This window comes from Clinocottus analis, unplaced genomic scaffold, assembly GCF_023055335.1.
Source record: "Clinocottus analis isolate CAN_PGR_092001 unplaced genomic scaffold, fCliAna1.0.p SCAF_21, whole genome shotgun sequence".
NCBI lineage: Eukaryota > Metazoa > Chordata > Actinopteri > Perciformes > Cottidae > Clinocottus > Clinocottus analis.
Window position 1 is genome coordinate 5,968,474 of NW_027175943.1, and position 19,943 is coordinate 5,988,416.

At 43.7% G+C, this 19,943-nt stretch overlaps 3 protein-coding genes across 3 annotated transcripts in view; 1 reads left to right on the top strand and 2 right to left on the bottom strand.

The window, feature by feature from the left end:
- The window catches only part of si:dkey-219e21.2 (E3 ubiquitin-protein ligase TRIM39), a 6,247-nt gene extending 1,662 nt beyond the window's left edge, over nt 1-4,585 (top strand). The window contains exons 3-10 of the mRNA XM_068588317.1: nt 104-234; nt 350-445; nt 1,404-1,535; nt 1,688-1,798; nt 2,112-2,240; nt 2,768-2,846; nt 3,302-3,328; nt 3,412-4,585. Coding sequence (XP_068444418.1) covers nt 104-234; nt 350-445; nt 1,404-1,535; nt 1,688-1,798; nt 2,112-2,240; nt 2,768-2,846; nt 3,302-3,328; nt 3,412-3,947 — 1,241 coding nt within the window. The 3' untranslated portion in view covers nt 3,948-4,585. The remainder of the gene's footprint in view (nt 1-103; nt 235-349; nt 446-1,403; nt 1,536-1,687; nt 1,799-2,111; nt 2,241-2,767; nt 2,847-3,301; nt 3,329-3,411) is intronic.
- Nucleotides 4,318-6,906, bottom strand: LOC137792584 (C-type lectin domain family 12 member B-like). The gene is made up of 5 exons (XM_068588318.1): nt 6,861-6,906; nt 5,634-5,762; nt 5,326-5,486; nt 5,127-5,251; nt 4,318-4,740 (listed from the first exon to the last, which is right to left on the bottom strand). The coding sequence occupies exons 1-5, from the start codon at nt 6,904-6,906 to the stop codon at nt 4,623-4,625; spliced, it is 579 nt and encodes a 192-aa protein (XP_068444419.1). The 3' UTR covers nt 4,318-4,622.
- Nucleotides 6,907-13,357: 6,451 nt separating this feature from the next.
- Nucleotides 13,358-19,070, bottom strand: tp53 (tumor protein p53). Its single transcript, XM_068587172.1, has 11 exons — nt 18,949-19,070; nt 17,898-18,043; nt 17,716-17,797; nt 17,394-17,582; nt 16,052-16,226; nt 15,817-15,929; nt 15,391-15,500; nt 15,081-15,205; nt 14,900-15,000; nt 14,740-14,810; nt 13,358-14,391 (listed from the first exon to the last, which is right to left on the bottom strand). Exons 1-11 carry the CDS (start codon nt 19,018-19,020, stop codon nt 14,295-14,297), a joined length of 1,281 nt encoding a protein of 426 aa, XP_068443273.1. The 5' UTR covers nt 19,021-19,070; the 3' UTR covers nt 13,358-14,294.
- Between the last annotated feature and the right edge of the window lie 873 nt (nt 19,071-19,943).

A 19,943-nucleotide genomic window follows, 5' to 3' on the forward strand; every position in this document is an offset into this window, starting at 1 on the left:
TTCGGGGCTTAAAGACTTTGATTGTGCCTGTAAATAATTGATTGTCGGCACTCTTCAAGACGCTCTGAAAGGCTATTGTGTTTTCTCTTATAACTGTTTGCAGGAGTGGACGTGCTGAAGCTGGGCGACAGCAGCACCCAGAGCAGCTCCATCGGGGTCGTGCGCTGGACGCTGCCCGACGAGGACGTCCAGATTCACAGCTCGGTCCCCAACAACCTCACCAAGCACTCACAGGCACATTAACACATCCTTGATTTTATTGAAACAGATATTTCCTGATTGAGAATATTTCAGGGATTCTGTTTTGTTTTTAACTTCTTTTTTCTCTCTCTCTGTTTTTTGGCAGCAGCATCCTCGCCAGAACAGCCTGAAGGATCTACGCAGCCTGCAGCAGTGTGTGCAGTTCATCCATCACTGGAAGCAGCAAGTGGATCAAGTCTGCAAGGTAGGACACGAGAGGAGGAAGCAAGGAAGGAGGGAAGAGTCAGTGGCCTTGCTGCTCATTTTACAATATTTAACATCCTATTTATTACAGTACATATCATACAAAACATGCAGCCCAAAACACCCACACCTACACACACACACACAATGTTAAAAATACAATAAAAGTAAATTGTATAATATTAAGCAAACACCAGGACCTAAAAACCTAATCATAAGATACTTGAGCCATGCAGCGTCTGAAGCTGAGGGGACATGTGATCCAGTTTCTGGTTTTAGTTAAAACTCTGACCAGCAGTCTGAACTTCCTGTCGTTTTATTAATTACTTTGTAGTTGAAAGGGGAATTACAATTATATTACAATTCTATATTAATATTACTTATTAAAAAGGAAGAAAGCTTTTGTGTGAATAACTTGCATCAATTGTAGCGTTAAGAAACTGGACAAGGGAATGCTCATGTTTGAACCCAATTTTTCATCCTTTAATTTCAAATTTATTATAGTTACATAAATGTTGCTCAGGTTAAAAGTTGAGTGAAACCCAGATGAGAGCATTTTGATGGAAAAACCTCAATATGGTTTATCATTTTAAGTCTGGTAAAAGTTTACTGCCGGAAATAAAAGCTTTACGTTACACGGCCCGACCCGGATTGGATAAGCGTTTCTATGGGAAACGCTTGCTCTGCTGGCTGATGCAGAGTGATGACGCGGGTATGCGGGCGTGTGCTGATAGCGCTCAAGTTTATTGACTCTATTATGGTCTGGTTGCGTGACCCTCATGCAGGGTGGACAGCAACACGCAACGTCAGAGGAACGCACCGGATCTGACTTCACTTTGTCCTGATGTCATCTTCTTGTCGTCTTCTTGCAGTAGTGACACCGCCACTATGTTTCGAAGAGCGGCGGCCATTGTTTGACCGTGTGTGTTGTTGCTGTTGTTGTTGTTGTGTTGAAGCAGGCCAGTGGCGACCAAGAGGAGAGCACCAGTACCAAAGAATCCCAGAGTTCAGACAGCCTCGGCGAGCGCAGCCTTAAGGAGAGCAGGAAGCTGATCCTGGAGTGGGCCGACGAGCTCCACCACGTCGACCAGGTCAGCGTGTGACGGAGTATTGTGGCTGGAGATTAAGACCAAACAGTAGCAATCTATTCGGGATTGAAGGTGCAATCTTTGTAACAGCTGTGGCTGTGAAAGGAAACCCCGTTCAGATATAACAAAGACCAACAAATATCTATCTCCACTAGCTCCTGAAGGCATCCGAGAGTGAACAAAATGACGACGAAGAAGAGGATGCCAATGAGAAGACACAGCTGAGGATCATGGAGTGGGCCAAGGAGCTGCAAAAGGTGTCTGAGGTGAGGAGTCCTAGGATTAAAACCCCCAAAACGACAGAAATCAGAATCAAAACCATTTGTTTTGCTCGATATGTTACACATGCGAAGAATTTGTCTTGGCGGGGTGGCATACATTTAGACAAGCAACACATGTAAAAGAGTAGAGTAACAAATATCAAATAAAGGGCACAAACAGATAACAGTACCGTAAACAAATGTACCGTAAGTGTGTTAAAGTGTAATGTCAAATGGACGCTATTCAGCTTTTGAGCAAGCCCTTTGTCAGAGTCCCTGTCACGTGTTTGTTTTGAAGCAAACGCTTTTGCCTTTGCAGCGCTGTGGCGTTCAGAGCGACGAGCTGGGGAAAGTGCTGCGTCAGCTCGGCCTGAAGAAGAAGCGGCTGGTCAACCTGCTGCCTCTGCTGGAGTTCATCACCTGGTCTCTGCTCAAAGAAGACAGCGTGGTGAGAAGCCGCCGAGTCTCACACACACACACACACACACACACACAGAGAGAGAAACAAACAAAAAAAAAACAAGCGGTTGTTCATGGAGAGCGCGCAGCGCGGCCGTGACGTGGTTGTGAAACTACTTTATGTAACGTGACAGTTGAGTGAACTCTGGGAATGCGTGCGGAGCATCAATAAAGGAACTCGGTGATTCGGTTTATACGACATGATAAACTGCAAACAATAAATGTCTTTGATAAATAATAGGATTACTTTATCTCCAGTCGTCACTATTATCATCGCGTACGCAGATGATGTCGTGTTGCACGAAGCAAAGTTCTCGATTGAATTTTAATATTTTAAGGTTGGAGTCTGGTTTACTTTATTTTATGTATACAGTTAAGGCCTAGATACGTCACATGACTTCCTGCTACTTGTACAGTAGCAATATTCTGCCCTTTGCCCTATTTGTGCACGGTTATGACGTTCAGGGCTTTCATTCAGTGTGTCTTATGAAACATTTTTATGATTTCCTTTTCCAGAGAGTTATTCCGCAGTTGTGGTTACTGGCCAAGCAGAGGACCTGGACAGCAGGGATCCCGAGATACATCCCCAACTCAGGTGCGCATTCCTGAATTAAATTTAAACTCATCTTAATCTTAAACACCAAAATGACGCTGATTCACCCAAGCTTAAAGCAAAAATAGGATTATACTATATTGATTGGTAGAAGTGGTCCTCAACCTATTTTACTTGTGATCTGTGAATACAGAGAAATGTCTCCTTGAAACCAGCACTCACAGTTTGTCTTATTATGAGTTATGAGCACTTCAATCAAACAGTTCATTCTTATATATATTTTGCAGAACCCTGAAAAGGAACTTTACGCAAAATGTCCAAAACAATATACCTGTAAGATAATGTTGAGCAGTCGGATTTAGTATCATCTCAGACTTTAAAATCACCTCGCGACCCCTCGTCCCATCCTGTAAACCACCGGTTTGGAACATGCACGATGAACATTTCCCTGGTTTATCAAATGTGTCTTTAATACAATGTCTGTGTCTCAATTTCAGTTTGGAGCTGGATTTGCAGTGCGGCAGGTAGGATCAGTGGACATCTCCACCTTATCTCACAGAGAAGAAGCAAACACATCAATCACACTTCTCTCTCTTTTTCCTACCAGCCGACGTGATCCTGGACCCCCAGACCAACCACCCCTGGCTGCAGCTGTCGGATGACCAGCGCCGGGTCCAGGAGGGCCTCTCGGAGTCCGACCTGCCGTCCAGCTTGCAGCGCTTCGACGGCTGGCCCTGCGTGCTGGGCTGGGAGGGCTACAGCGGCGGCCGCCACTACTGGGAGGTGGACATAGCCAAAAACGGCTACTGGCGCGTGGGCGTGACCACTGCCGGCTCCGAGCGCCAAGGCCGGTTCCCCATGACCCCGAAGCAGAGCTACTGGGTCTTGTGGCGCAGCCCGAAGCATTTCTACGCCTGCACCGAGCCGGAGACCGCGCTGCCCGCCGGCCTCATTCCCCGACGTTTGGGGATCTACTTGGACTACGAGGAGGGCCAGATCTCCTTCTACAACGCAGAAACTAAGTCCCACATCTACACCTTCACCGGAAGCTTCAGGGAGAAGCTGTACCCTCTGTTCGCCCCGCTGGATGGTCGCACATGCATGACAATACAGCAAATAAATACGGAGATAACTGCACTTTAAACAACTCTTACTGGACGCTTGGAAGAATTCACACGGACCTCGACAAAAATTGCATTGAAAGCGTACAGAAAACAAAATCTGCACGAAGATGAAGATTTCCTTTGAAAGTGGTTTCATCAGTTAGATTTTAAAAGCACAAGCTCTGACTTTCAAAAGCGCTTCAGTATTTGGAAATTCCCATCAATTTTCTTCCCATAAATGTTGCTTTAAATGTGTCAATTTCTGCCCATTAGGCTGAACTTAACTTCTATAGTTAGACGCTATCAAGGTGCTGATGCTATTGTTTATAGACATATCTGATCGTGCCACGTTTGAAAAAGAATCTAAAAATCTGCAATGATGTGAGAGAATTGTGATCAGACCATGACAAACAAAAACTTTGAGTAAATAAATGTATTTATATTTTTTAAATGAAAGCACTACAATTCATACAGCAGTCATATTTATGCGAGGACACGTGTACAAGCACATTTTTGCGTCCCCATGCATGCAAGCACTTTCAGATATGAACATAATACATATTTAATATGCATTGTATATTGTCTTTCCTTCTTATCTCTGAATATATCTTCTGACATGCATTACACATTTTGTAACAGTACCCAGTCTTTGATAAAAAAAAAATAATAAAAAAACAAATAGAGAAAAGACATATAAAATGTGTGTCGCTGTGTGTTATGAGCCTCTCTTACACAACCAGGGTGCATAGGCCTCACAGCTGGAGGCGAAGACACTCCCGCCTCCCCTCAGGTCTGCACAGTCCCTGTGATCCGCATCCCACTCCACCGTCACCCTTCAAACACACAGGCAGCTGATGAGAGACGACGTCACAGCAGCTGAATTTAAACCAAATTCATCTGAGATGAAGGGACGTCCTGGATGTGCTGGGGTTGTCACAACTATTTTTCTGACGTACAAATGTCTAAATAGGACACATTAATGACCACATGTTGGGTCTTCACAGTTTGAGCTGGGAAGTCCCCATAACGATGCCCATAAATCTGGTTTTAACTAGAATCTGTAGAAAAACAAAGGCCGATAGTTCACCTATCTTGCAGGGAGGAATGTCGACAGACAGGAGATCCTCCTCTGTACCTCTCCTGTCGTCTCTGCGCTCAGATGTTCAACGTCTCCATCATTCCCTCCTGCATATGAAGACCGTTTGTGCCGCTGACTTACGCCATGTGGTGCTGGGTGTCCGTCCCGTCCAGCCACAGCCACTGACCCTCCCGCCCGGCGTCCGTCAGTCCAATCCACAGGAAGGGGAAAAGAGGGAACCTCTTCATCACACCTTGGACAAATTCCTGAGGAGGAAGCGAGATTTAAGAGGACGCAATGCCACCTGCAGTCTCCTGTCTGGTGACGCCTCCTCTCCTACCATCTCCCCTGCGTCCTTGAGCACAGCCAGGCTGCTGTTCTGCTGCAGGCAGAACTCGGCGCTCTCGTTCCACCGCCGATCTTCCTGCAGACCCACTGAGAAGAAGTAGCAGTGACTCCTCCACCACCACCACCCGGCCGGACACAAGCTGCACCTGGAGTCTGCGCGCAGCGGGAGGATGGTGAAGGTAAAGGGTCAACAATCCAGCAGGCTGCTAAGTGTAAGAGGGCGTCACCGGTTTATCCGTTAAATCAACTTGATGTGACGTGTGCATCGTGTTCGTGTCAGGGAATGAAGCGTTACGTCACCGCGAGTGACGGCGTGGAGCATCAGGTCCGCGTCGTGGCGCTCTCGTTGGCACTGCTGCAGTCGCTCCGTCGTCATCATCAGCTCTTCTTTTGAAGTTTTGGAGGTGTGATCCACTCGCGTCCACGTAGCTGACAAATTGTTTTTGATCAATGAACACGAGTTATCAAATAACTTACTGCAAACGTGTTTTACTTTGTTATGGATTTACTTCCAGATGGATTGTAGTTCAAGTGACAGGAAATCTATGTTGTATGCACACAACCCCCCACTCACTCACACACACTCACTCTTTCACACACACACACACACACACACACACACTCTCTCTCTCTCTCTCTCTCTCTCTCTCTGTCTCTCTCTCACTCTCTCTCTCTCTCTCTCTCTCACACACTCTCTCTCTCTCTCTCTCTCTCTCTCTCTCTCTCACTCTCTCTCACACACACTCTCTCTCTCTCTCTCTCACTCTCTCTCACACACACTCTCTCTCTCTCTCTCTCTCTCTCTCTCTCTCTCTCTCTCTCTCTCTCTCTCTCTCACTCTCTCTCTCTCTCTCTCTCTCTCTCTCACTCTCTCTCACACACACTCTCTCTCTCTCTCTCTCTCTCTCTCACACTCTCTCTCACACACACTCTCTCTCTCACACTCTCTCTCTCTCTCTCTCACACACTCTCTCTCTCTCTCTCTCAAACGCACACACTCTCACACTTTCTCTCTCTCTCTCTCTCTCTCTCTCTCTCTCTCTCTCTCTCTGTCTCTAACACACACACTCTCACTTTCTCTCCCCCCCCCCCCCCCCCCACACACACACACACACACTCTGAACCCTTTAACTGTCAGAATCTGAATCAAATCACCTGGAAAGTGTACAATATTTACAGTACATATATTGATATTTCATAAAAAATATATTCTCTTATATTCTCACCAAATAATACGAAACACAAAATAAGTGCTGTGACCAGGATTGCCGTTGCCGTAGCAACAACCACTGGAATCGTCAGCTGACGTGTTTGACGGCGTCCGGCGCCTGGTGGCAAAAACAAACTGAGATGAAACTGCAACACCTTCTAAAAGAAGTCAAAGTCAACTTGGACTTTGAAGCCAGAAGAAAAAACACATTGAACAGCTGAAGAACGTGAACGCGTTCCTTCTTTCAGTCCTTTCTATAATTCTTGTTTGGGAGGGTCGTCTTCGTGAAGTTTGGAGAGTTGCTGTCCATCACTCACCTGCAGGCGTTTCCCTCTCGGCCTCCTCCTGGTTTCTCGGCGCCATGCGGCCGCTCGACGCTCCGGCTCCTCTGACTTCAACTGCTTCTCGTGCTCGTCGACCCGTGACCTCACAACGCGTTCAAACAGTGAGCTGAACCACTCCGCCCTTTCCTCACATCCCCTTTAACAGAGGAAGCAGTCAGCGAGAACCGAGCAGCTCGTAATGTGTGTAATAACTATTTATAACGGCACCGTCTCAGGGGATGGAGGTGTTATGTGTGCAGGTCGACAACACAAAAGCCAACAACTACGATGCTGCTTCGCTTCTCCTGATCAAACAAAGCCAAGCAGATTCTCGTCATCACAGATGAGAATTCAAGATGTTCACTTGAAAAAAGAGAGTGTGACAATTTGTTTCTCTGATCAAAATTCATTTTTGGTCTTCTTCTTTAATCTAATTTGAAGCCAACCGAGGGTTATAGTTGAACATGCTAATTATTATATATCGTCTATAATCTGTGTGGAAATCCAATAAATAAAGCTGTTAAAAATAAAGAAGATACGGTGCACTACTATTACTTATGTTTGGTCATTTATGAAACCAGAATTGATGATGAATATAGTTTTATTTCAGCGTGCAGTGATATTGGAGTAAACCACAAACATTTAGTGTAATAGTATAATAAACTCTATTCTCTGAAGACTTTGAACAAGATTGATGTGATTTCAGATGGAAAGCTTTATTAAGTGCTAGAAGATGAAATACAGTCTTAAAATATTTGCTGAAGAAAGGGAGCCCATCTCCAGGAAGAGAATAAAATAAGATAATTATGAATGGCATATTAGCTCACATTATCTCATATTAGCTCTTGATGACAGGTTGACCATTAAGTCTTTTTTCATTTATTTTTACCATCATGGGCCAAACAACTTTATAAAAGAAATAAAAACAAGAGTAAATAGGTTTTTAGTATTATTATAGTTTTGCTGTTCTTCACCAAAACCAATTAATCAATAACAATAATACATAATAACACATAATTATGCTTCTTGTGTTCCTTTGTTTTCAGTTTGCTGCTTCTCAAGTTGCCAGGAGACATTGTCCCCCAACAGCTGGTTGAAATGTTCACGAAACTGCAACGAGACACACAAAACACACAAAGCTGTTTATGGACACGCACAAAACCAACTGTTTTCATGAAACACACAACTCAGGCAGTCCTTATCACACACACTCCGGATCATCACTGCACATTTAGTCAATTTTAAATCAGAAGTGTGTTTAAAAAAAGAACTTTTTAAGTGTCTCATTACGTTTTTACTCCCAGACCCCGTTTCTGTTTCTGCCCACGCGGTGATCGTCATACCTGAGTAAACACACTTTCCCTGGTGGCGGGTTCATCGCAGAGCAGAGATTGAGCCGAGGAGCACGACATGGACAGACTGATTTCCCTTTTCTCCACAACTGGGGAACAAAGAGAGACTGAGATGTGTGAAGAGGAAGCTGAAAACAAGGAAGCGCTCTCATCCGTAGTGTAAAACATCCATTTAGAAGAATACATGGTGTCAGTTTCAAAATGGAGCATCAGTCTGGCTCTAGTTACAAGTAGATGCTGTAAAAAGAAAGCACCAAAACTTTAGATTTTGAGAGTTTCCTGCAACCTTTTAAAGAAATAACCGCCAAAATCTTATAAAATGTTCTCTGAAACCTCAAAGTTTCCTTCAATGCACAAAGAAAAAAAGCTTTTTCTCAAGTCTATTCATCTCAGCAAACTGAAACTGACTGTTGTACGAGCTTTGTGAAAGTATATACAACTTGTGGGACGCTTAGGAAAACGTTGCGACGGAGTCAAACAGTTCGCTGCTAACAGGCTAACGTGTGCGCAACGATCCGCACGCTCTTTCAGCGCCGAGAGGCTCACCTGTGGATTGCGACACGACCGCTGGCGTACTTGACTGTCCGTCCGCCATCGTCCGCACCTCGAAGTCGTACTTCGTCCCGGATCGCAAGCCGCCGAACCTGTACTCGGTCTTGTTGTCCACATGGTCGGAGAGGTCGTGGCCCCAGAAGCTGGAGTTGATCCTGACGGAGTATCGGACTCTCGCTATGTTGTCGGGCGCTCTCCACTGGAAGGTGATCTGGTTTTTATCGAAGGCGTTGACCCCGGCGTTCGTAGGCGGCAACGGGCCTGAAGGAAAGAGAAGAGAGGGAACATGAGGCGGTGAATACGAGTCAAAGGATTCCCATCACAAATCATAGTCCGGTGTATCATAGTGTGTAGTTTGGCTGTGCACTTTATTTTATATTTTATTGTAAATGCAATATGTTTCTATTTCCTGCCCTGCGTTGATTGTTGTTTGTCTGTACGCACCAGCCGCCAGGACAAATTCCTCGTATGGAAACATATCTGGCAATAAAGGGTTCTGATATTTTTGATTAAAGGCTGTAGTAACAGTTATAGATTATCATGAACCCTAACCCGAATTGTGAATCTATTTAGTTTGCATTTTTTTCAACAACAGCTATATGACGCATTTACATTATGTGAATAACATGAGATATATCAATATTATTTATTATTAGTGTCGGAGTCCGACATTCCCTGCAGGGTATAAATTGCCTTTACGGGACACTAATGCAGTCCGTCAGCGTCATCAGCCTCACTGTTTACTGAATCACACTGACTCTCCGCCAAATCAACCCCCGCCGTGTTCAGAATTATTTCTTACAACACGCGTATGGAGACAACACAACGAGCCCCAGAGCGACTCACTGGTGAACTTGGAGCCCGCCACTGGCGGGCCCTTGAGATGTCCACTAAAGGCGGAGACGATCACGGTGTAGTTGGCTGCAGTCTTCAGTCCAGACCAGTGCTTCCTGGATTCAGTGAGGTTGTGCGTTGCGTTCACACGTTCGCCTTCCAGCTGGAGCTCCACGGTGAAAGAGTTGACCTCCTTTGGCTCCCACGTGGCAGTGAGGGAGTCAAACGTGGCGACCAGAGTCAGGTTGTCGACGGGTCCGGGAGCTACGCGGGAGTCACAAAGTCAGATTAGTGACATGCAACACAGCAGGGTGGAGTTTTTGCTCCGCTTCTGTAAAGCAGCCGTGCGGCAAAAGATGCTGAACCAGAAGCTCAGAGTCACCGGTGTAGCTGACGACGGTCACTTGGTCTCCCTCCAGGGTGTCACGCGCCGTCAGTGCCGTCACGCCGAGGGTGATCTCGGAGCCCACGGGCAGCTGCGTTACTTTCACTTCTGTTCGGTTCACGCTTTCGTTAAACACCACGCTGGTAGGAAGAGAAGCCGTTACTTGATTCAAACCGCAGCAGGCAGAAGAAGAAGAAGAAGAAGAAGAAGAAGGAGCAGCGGCGCATCTCCAGAGAGACGCGTACCAGACAATAGCAGTTTATCACAACCAGGGCCCAAAAATTCAGACAATTTAAACTTCAGATAAAAAAGCTCAGATGATCATACAGATTGAATAAACCTCACATCAGACAGATTTAGAAAAGAATACGTGTACCATGGGATAAAATTTGATTAAAAAAATGTCAATTTATCTGGCCTTGTTTCTATTAATAACGCTGAAATTCATTTGGATTTGATTTATTTCAATATGTTGAAATATTTCTGAGGCGGACCGACCGATAAATGTATCTAAAGGTAAACGGAGCGAGCGCATTGTGTGAATACTCACTGGCTGCCCCTCGTGGCCACCACCTTGAAGCCTGAGGCCCTCCCGTCAGGTCGCATCCAGTTCAGCTGCAGTGAGTCGACGGTATTCTCCGACGCCTTCAGGCCGGACACTTTCCCTGGCTCTGAAAGGCGAGTAATAAAACCACGTCAGCCACAATCACACAGTGTGTCACTGTTCTGGTCAGATGTGGCTCCAATTTGCATCGGCTGATTTGAATTTTATGTTTAGCAAGCAAATAACCGGCTAGAAATGTTTTCCTCATGTAAAAAAGAACTAGCCCATCTGTACAGTGTAACACACCAGCTTTCTTATCTGCATCAGGCATCAGGCATCAGCATCATTGCATTCGTGTTATTTTAAACTCACTGGTGTATGCCGTGACCTTGGTCTCTTCACTCCAAGTAGAATTGTCCCAGACTCCCGAGAGCACAGCGAACGTGTACACGTTTCCAGGCGTCAAACTGCCGACTTCTTGGCCCTCGTTTTTATTTTCAAACCTCCTTCCTCCCGGGACCTCAATCAGATAGAAACCCACGTTCCCAGCTGGCTTGTTCCAGCTCAGGAGGACTGAGGTTTCTGTCACATGAGTGACGGTGAGGTTTTCCACTTTGTTTGGTGCTGCAAAGAGAGAGAAGGCGTCGCACTAGGGTTGCTCACGAGTGGAAAAAGTTCATGTGTCATTTTCATGCAAACTCACTGGTGTAGAAGGCGACTTCCTGCGGGTCGAGGTCTCTCCGACACTTGACGGGGAACACCTGGACGGAGTATCGGGTGCCTGCTGTCAGGTCGACGAGGTCAGAGGTCAAATTGTTGGTCTGGAACTCTTTGAGCTCGTCGTCGACCTTGACTTCAACGCGGTAGTGCTCGATGTCCCCGGGCGCGGGCAGCCACGAGAGAACGGCACTCTCGGAGGTGACGTCGGTCACGCTGGCTCGGCCGAAGAAACGGTCTGCGGACGGATGTGAGGGGAAGATCGATAATTGGCATCCACGAAGGTAAAAGAAAATACGCGAGGGATTAGGTGGCAGCTGCGTATGTCATGTACAGTGGCTCTATGATGAAAAGTGATGGAAACTCCCAGGAGCCGCAACACTGCAGGCGTTAAATGAGTCCTACCGTCGTAACATATGAAAGACAGAAGCTCAGAGCACTTCTTCTCCACCCAGGCCCCGAAGCTGAGCATGGCCACGCACGAGTCCTCGATGTAGTTCGGGGTGGTCTCGTTTACGTCCGGCTGCAGCGTGGGCGATCGCATGCAAAATGCTTTGGGTTCACTGTTGATTTGAGCCGCTGTCGGGTACGGCGTCGTGGCTTGACAGCCACAGTAGCAGACTGTTTGGGAGGGGGGGTATTTGAGCACCGGCCAACCAGGGTACCAGTTCTGGAAGACGAGGGGTTCCCCGTCGGCCCAGCGCGACCAGTCCATGCTGGAATTGCCGGAGGAGGAGAAAGTCTTGCGGAGACCGACCCAGCAATCAGAGGTGAGATTCTGGGAGATGGTTTTGATGTTTTCAGGGGTCACCGTCACCAGCTCTTTGAAACAGACCTGACGGGACGCGAAAGGACACAGTCATCTCTTACAGAGGATCAGAGCAGATCGAGCTTTTCACACTTAAGATGGTTTTCGTTGGTACCGGCCTGAACTAAATGGACGGTCTACTGTTCTATATATATATATATATATATATATATATATATATATATATATATATATATATATATGCTAATCACCAGCTCTGAATGCCAGTTTTTATTTGATAACTGTAGAATTAAATGCTGCTTCAAACACACGTGCTTTACAAGTTAAATAACAATTAAATAACACAAGCTCGTCAGTATTTCCAAACAGTCCGGCCTCATTGCGCATAGAAGTGAGCTTCCTGTTGTACCTGGCAGTGGGTCCTGGCCTCTTGCCATGTGAGGTTTCTCCAATCGTGAAGGAAGTACTCCTGCTCTGCAGCGCTGCACATCAGCACCAGAGCTGGAGAGGAACATACGCAGAGGAGAGCCGTTTGTTTGTGAGGCGCTGATCCAATCGGACGGATGTGGAGGTTGTTAAATTGATATTTTATCCAACCACCCTTGAGAATTACGATGAAAAATGACAACTGAAGGATCATTTATTTACGTAACTGCAGATTCAGAATTTGGCTAAATTTCTTCAGCTACCCCACAAACAGAATAGAGTAACCAGATCCTCAAGTTCTTTAGTATTTCAGTTATATTTTAGATAAGACAAGTTCACAAACATTCAGCTGTGGAAATTTGCATAACTTTTAAAATCCAATTGAGATTTGGATTAATCGGTCACGATTATCACATAACTTGCAATTATGAAATTATGTATTTTACAGATAAACACAAGAGAGAAAATACTCACAAGAAATTAAAATCCAAATTCTTTCGAAATATAACTTTCCCATGGTGGATTCTGGATTAACGGCAGCTGAAATTTCACAGGACAGCTGCTGTGAAATATAATTTAAAGAAGAACCAAATACATTAAAACGACATGAAGCTAAAGTAATAACGTACATGTCTCACTACTCACCCAGGCCAGGATACTTCAGATGTGACCTGCTTCTCTGAAGAGAAGCAACTAATAAAACACCCGCTGCAACACGGACGGTGGAAAAACAGCACATTTGACTAGCAACACAAGACTCCCTTCAACCAAGCTCAACAACAAGCTGCTGGATTTGCATCTTCCAAACATGCAAAGTTCTTTTATGAAAAAAGTAGTGTGTAATGAACACTTACAGGAACCAAAGACGCAGACGGAAAACATTGATGTATGTGAAGTAACAGAATACAAGAGTTTGACATAAGGCATTTATTTTTGTTTAAAGCGTTGAGTAACAAAATGCAAATTAGTACAAAAAAATCCATGAAAACAATGAAAAATATAGAAACATCTAATACAAAACTAAGTTCCCAAACTAATCTAAACAAAAATAAGACTGAGTAATACCCTTAGTTTTTGGCAGTGTAATGAAAGTGGTTAATATCAAACTGAAGTGCTGAAAGTGGAAAAAAAAAAAAAAAAAAATCAAATCATATAAAAAGTAGCTTGCACTGTATAAAACTGTTTATCTGGTTACATTATGTCCGCACATGTTCTGTTGCAAATTTATTGTCCAAATGTTTCTGTCAAAATCCCTCTTTTTAGTTTCTGCTGTGTATAAAAGTTACATTTACTAGAAGCTGATAAGCTTTTGGGGTGATCCAGCCAGCCCAATATCTACCGTTCATTTTCTTAAAAATTCAAAAAAAACACAATGTTTCATTTTAATACCGTTTTGCATATAATCTACTCAGAGCTTAACTGAAACATTTGGTCCGATTGACCGCCAGAAGAAGAGTTTAGCAGGACGTAAATGTTTGAAATCGTATGTGCTACCGGGAAAGTAACAGAAAGATGATTTACGGAGGTAGTGTGACTTTAAACGAATGGCAGTGACTTAATATTCATTCATCAGGATTTTTGAAATCATAATTACCAAAGAAATATAAAAAACTAAAAAATAAACGATGGAAAAAAACAAGATTAACCATATCTTCAGTTGTAGTCGACCTCAGACTCAAAACAATCCATTATGAAAGACATGAAATTTATAAAAATTTCAATGAAAAGGAAAATCCCTGCCAAGATCAACACTGATTAAAGAAAAGCCCTCCTGATTCAAAGTCCCACCCCGATGAAATGAACCCGATGGCGTGGAAGGCCGGGGGCATCGGTTTGCATGATTGAAGATTCATTCACTGTCGCTTCTTTCTCCTCTTTGCTTGAGCCTCTTTCCGCTGGAAGGCGCAGGAAATTCATGCTTCACAGACACCTTGGTCTTGGTTTTGCTATAGACAGAAAGCAGCCAGTGTCAGATTAAGGCAAATTAAGGCAGATGTGACAGACAAGGCCAAATTTAAAATGGTTATTACGACATAATGAACTCAGTTGACTTGGGTTTTATTTAAATATGATGCACAGTGACCTCTAGAGGCAAGTAATCGCTATAAAACAGCAGTGGAGTTGAGGCTAAAATCCAGTTAGAGACTCAGGGATTAAATTCTCAATTAGCCAATGACAAGAGTAGCTGCCTTAATGTGTGGATTACGTTGAGATATTATATTGCAATAATAATAAAAGGTACAAGTTTAATCCAGAGAAAGTAATTCAGGATGTTTCCAGGATGCAGTTCTTACTTTTCTTTGTCCAGCAACTCCAGACCATCGTTGATTTTCTTGAACATCTCATAACGGTCGCGACCTTTAACCTGCAGGAGAGATTAACGTGGAATTATCAAACGGAATGAAACATTTTGTAAAGCCGCCCAGCATTATAACATTAAGTGTCTTTACTTACATGCAGGGCATACACATCCTTCTCCTCCTCTTCTGCACTGGAGAACGACTTGGACTTTTTCATAGAAGCGGCGTCGGGAGTCGGAGCCGGGGGGGCGCTCTCTAAAGAAACCAACGCGAGGAGGTTAGCAAGGAAACAGCAAGTCGAGACGGAAACCTCAAGAAATGCAACAAAAACTTACTGCGTTTTTTAGTTTGTTTGGTGCCGTTCTGCATCTTGGTGCTATTTTCCTCCTCAGTTTTGCGGTCCCTGCCCGGACAAGCACAGACACGCACATCGAAGCACCTCCGGCCCAAAACAAGTCCCCTGCAAAGATGTGAGAAGAGTAAAGAATGCTTTCCTAAGCAGCACAAACAAATAAAAAAGGGATATCCTGAGCAAAAACACACAAAAAAGCATCCATCTACTGAGTGGTAAAACCTCTTCTTTACACGCCAACGATAGATTCCTGCCATCTCCTTCACATGTGATAAAAGAGGAGCAACACTTACTCTGGCGTCTCCAGGGTCAGGATGGTGAGGATGGGTCTGCGGTTCATGCCCCCCATGCAGGAACTGTTGCACATGAAGCTCAGCAGGACGGTTGTTATCTCTGAGCCCAACTGAGGCAGGAAGAGAAGAACAATTTTACTGACTGATGGTATCAGTGTGTACAGTCCAGGGGAAAGGGCAACTTTTCTTGTTATTTAAGTCCTTTGGAAGTCCAAAACGCAGCCTTTTTTTGTTTGTTTTAGGCAACACATTTATGGATGGTTTCAGAATGTCTGCACTTTATGAACATTTGATTTTCAGGCTAAAATGTTATTTGCTGTTGGTTCATATACTCACAAAGAAAATATTTGAGGTTCAAATATTAGGAAAATAACTGCTATAGAAGACAAGTTCCCTCTCAGACAAATCGAGTGGGGCAGTCCGCACCTGTGGGGGCTCGTAAGGGACAGTCACACTGTGCCGGTTTGTGTGCAGATCTTCAAAATACTGAGCTCTCTGGCTGCCCTCCACTCTGATCAGATGGCTGCGATGCTCAGCAGCTGAAAGGAAAACGGGTAAGAACATGTTTTAACCTTCTCAGATGTATTGTGCTCATAATGAAATTTTAGCAAAGACAAAAATTCTTCCACAAAGAAATTTTTCACTGGAGCATTTTCCTTACCGTCCTCCGTCTGGTGATGGGGACATCTGCGGACCACTTCGGCCACATGTTCAGTCTTCTTATAAACGGCTGTGGCCCTGAGAACAGCACCCAATGGAGGCTCCTTGCTCACCAGCACTTCAACCGGGCTGGTCTTTGCCAGCTGGCAAAACAACTTGTTGAGAACCTCTGAATACTGAGAGAAAGCACAGGAAGAAAGCATTCATGTTATTAACACTAACAGAACATATGTATGAGGAATTAATCGCCGAGCACTGGTCTGAGATCTGTCTCAGGAAAAACGAGAGCACTATTATAAAAACTAAATGTTTAACACTATACTAAAAGGTTTCATAAAAAGTATTCATTAACTACGAAAGAAAAATAACTACATATGAGGTTCTCCAAATAAGGCCAGATATGACAAATTAAAATACTTTTTACCTTTTTAACCCATTCAGTGCTGGAGGAAGACAGCGAAGGAACATGTCCCGTCATGTCAGTGCTGGGCTTTACAACCAGACAGCAACTCTCACACAGACCAGGGCACAGCTTGCGGGGGGCGGGAGTTTCAGGGCAGAGCACCCTAACCTTTACTAAACTGGCCAACTGCAGTGCAGCGCTGGTGAGTCACCGAGCAAACAGTAATGTCATTGGCTCTTCAAACGCAGTGACTGACTCTAGACCTTAAAATTTAGCAAATAGTCACAATGAATGAGATTCCATTCGAATGCCACCACGACGTTTACAAAAGAATGGATTTTACATACAATGCCAAGGTAAGATATTAACACTCTATTCGAAACCTTTTCTGTGTTTTACACAACTTTAAATAGTTGTATGGGGAATAAAACCTTAAGAGACGGGTGAGAAAACGTTAAGCGACGGGTGAGAAAACCTTAAGAGACGGGGTGAGTGAGTTAACTAGTAAAACCTTTCAACTTCCAGACATCTCAATTTGAAAAATGTTCATAGTTAAGTTTGATTTAAATAAAAAGGAGTTTTCTTCTTTATAATAGATGAAAAATTCAGTTGAGCAGTGAATAGTGAAACTAAGGAGCTGTGAAAATCTCCTTTGTCTCCTACGAGGGGGTCAAACTTCTGTTCCTTGCCATGTTTGGTTGCAGGATCTGCTGCGCGTCCTGTTAAACTTTACATTCTGTTAAATGAATTTGCACTAAGTACAGATGTCTGTTGTTGAAGTTGATAGCCATTTGTGGCACATTGATCAGAACAGATATAAGACGTATGTTATCTGGAACATATACAATTTGAAATAATCTGTAAAACATACCATTCAGTTTAAAATACTGGAAAGCTCGATATTTTAGAGATTTTCGATTTTAGGGTTGGGATTACTTACAGTGGAAGTCACGGACTTGGCAGTGCCAGACTTCTGGAAGCGAAGCTGGAAGCCAAATTCACCTGGGTGGTCGATTGTAACCGGGACGGTGGAGGCAGGGGGAGTAACACAGTCTTTGGTGGGCAGCTCCATGGGAAGCTCAAACAACTTCTCATCGAACCCCTCAGTCAGCGCTTGCTCATTTCCGAACTGTAAAAATTAGAGATTCAGTTTGTCTGCGTAAATAAATATCTTCAGATTGAATATTGACAAATGGAACATTTTCCACTCCAGCAATTCAATTGAATGTTTTTGAACAGAGGCACGGCTAGGTAACGCTTACCAAGAAATACATGTTCCCATCTGGCTTCCAAGCTTCCTGCACATCAGTCCTTGTTGAAATGGTGGAGATTGAGGGAGTTGCTCTGTAAAAAAACAAACAGGTTAACTTGTTTTCTGTGGTAAACGGGCAAGAAAAATTTAACAGAAAGATAAACTGATGTCTATTATCAAAATACAACTTACACAGTATCCCACAGCTCTTTAAAGGAGCCCTGGCTGAGCGGCAGGGCCTGGCTCAAAGTCAACCCTTCAAAGTCTTGCTCTTCCATCGATATTTCCTCTCCTTTTCCAGTTGAGAGAAAATTAGGAAGAGCCAAATTGCAGGTGTGCTGTGGGCATCAACAGGAAGTAGGTGTTAGACCGATGAGGTAAGTATAAACATTTACTTTATCAAACTCTCCATTTAACGAGTTTCCCGTTCAGCTAACTCATAGTATATGACTTTTACTATTTAAAAAAAAAATAATCATCCAATTTTCAAGAGCCCAACGTGATGTCTTCATTTTGTCTGTTTTGGACTAACATGGCAAAATGTTATATTAATTTATAATGAAATAACAAAAAGAGAAATTTAGCATATTCCTCCATTTGAAAAGATGAGATCAGGAAACGTTTAACTTATTTTTTCACAAAAACCTCGGTTGACGTAAAATGAATGAATCATAAAATGATAATTGCAGGTTGCAGCTACACAGGAAACACAAATGAACGAAGTTTAAAATACGTTGAGCTGCTCAATGACGCTGGTTAAAGCCTGTGTGACTACAGTTTCATTAAAAAAATGTATAAATATAATCCGTTCGCAAAGTCTGAATTTTGAAACGGACGTCACAATCGGAGCGAGACGCCATCAACTCGGTGAACCCAAGCTAACGTAAAGTAAGCTAGCAGTGAGCTAAGCTAACCGTGGTACTTTCAGCGGGAGGCCCAAACTAACTAAGGCCACAGAGTTATATCTTCCACAGTAACTCTGTGAAAACAACGTCAATAAAAGCCCAAATGCACCCACAAGCTAAAGTGTCAACCGTTTGACAGGTTCGGTTTGCAATGTAATAGCGCACTTCCATAGTTGTGTTTACTAGAGTTTAGCGTTAGCTTAACTAGCTTTACGTTAGCACAACGTTGTGGAAATCCGACAGACTAACGTTCGACAAAACTGTCGTAAAACTTTCTTTAACGGACACATGAGTCGCTTGCGGGCCGTTTGCGGTGATACGTATGACTACACATCTACCTTGTATGTCCCGCTACCGCTGTCCGAGAAAGATGAGTCACTGGTGGGTATAGAGGCGGAGAGCCGAAACATACAAAAAAGTCCAAAATATTTTGAGTTTAAGCGGAGCACGTTGCTGTCGGGGAATCCCACAAAGGCAGAAGGGGGGGGGGGGGGGGCGGTGTTTTAATACCGTTCACTGTCCAATCACAGAGTGTTCTCTGCTTACACGCAACATCGCGAAACACTGTTGCATTCATGATTATCGGAAATATAGCAATTTAAAAACGAACGTACAAAACAAATGGATTGTTGCAATAGACTTTGCTGTAAATCTGATTCTGAATGACTATTTTGAGTGTTAATAGTGTTAGTTAGAAGAGTAAACTAAAAATTGGGAAGCTTTAAATGTACTCAAGTTAATTTGTTTTTCTCCAAAAGTGACACATACATTAAAAAACTACACGTTCTCTTGAGCATGAAAGCAACCAGACGTCATACATAAAATAAAAAACCGTGGCCTGATTTGCACTATTGGTTACTGGATCTACACATAAAATCATAACACAAATGTGGATACCGTACAAAATACAGTATATATTTTGCTCTCAGAAACGTTGGTGTAAATAAGTAAAATTTAAAAAAAACCCACTGTAATTAGTTCCTTGCTATTATTGTAATACTTTGGTCATATGACATACTGCAAAGAATACTAAAAATGCAAAGTAATCGGTTTGCAGTTTCAGCTGTTGCTGTAAACCTATCTGTGACAGGTGAACCCACACTCTTCTTTCTCTCTTTAGGGATGTCAGAGGTCAACTTTGAAGTCACAACCCTAGAGTAAGCAGGATCACCATCTTACTCAGTCAGGGTTTCCTGCTTGGTTTCGGATAGTCCTAAAACTAGAGGTCTGTTAAATTTCACTCTTTGACATTTTTCAATGATTTCATAATCTGCTTTTACAGGCTGGACGACGTTGCCTTCTATCACCCTTCAAATGCCCCTGGGCTGATTAG

Coding starts and splice junctions, on each gene's coding strand:
- LOC137792584 (XM_068588318.1), bottom strand. CDS start 6,906: ATGGCGCCGAGAAACCAGGAGGAGGCCGAGAGGGAAACGCCTGCAG. Junction 5,763..6,860: donor CGAGAGGGAAACGCCTGCAG/GTGAGTGATGGA, acceptor ACAATTTGTCAG/CTACGTGGACGCGAGTGGAT. Junction 4,741..5,126: donor GACACCCAGCACCACATGGC/GTAAGTCAGCGG, acceptor GTGTGTTTGAAG/GGTGACGGTGGAGTGGGATG.
- tp53 (XM_068587172.1), bottom strand. CDS start 19,020: ATGTTTCGGCTCTCCGCCTCTATACCCACCAGTGACTCATCTTTCTCG. Junction 18,044..18,948: donor GCGGTAGCGGGACATACAAG/GTAGATGTGTAG, acceptor TGATGCCCACAG/CACACCTGCAATTTGGCTCT. Junction 16,227..17,393: donor CCAAGTCCGTGACTTCCACT/GTAAGTAATCCC, acceptor GCTTTCTCTCAG/TATTCAGAGGTTCTCAACAA.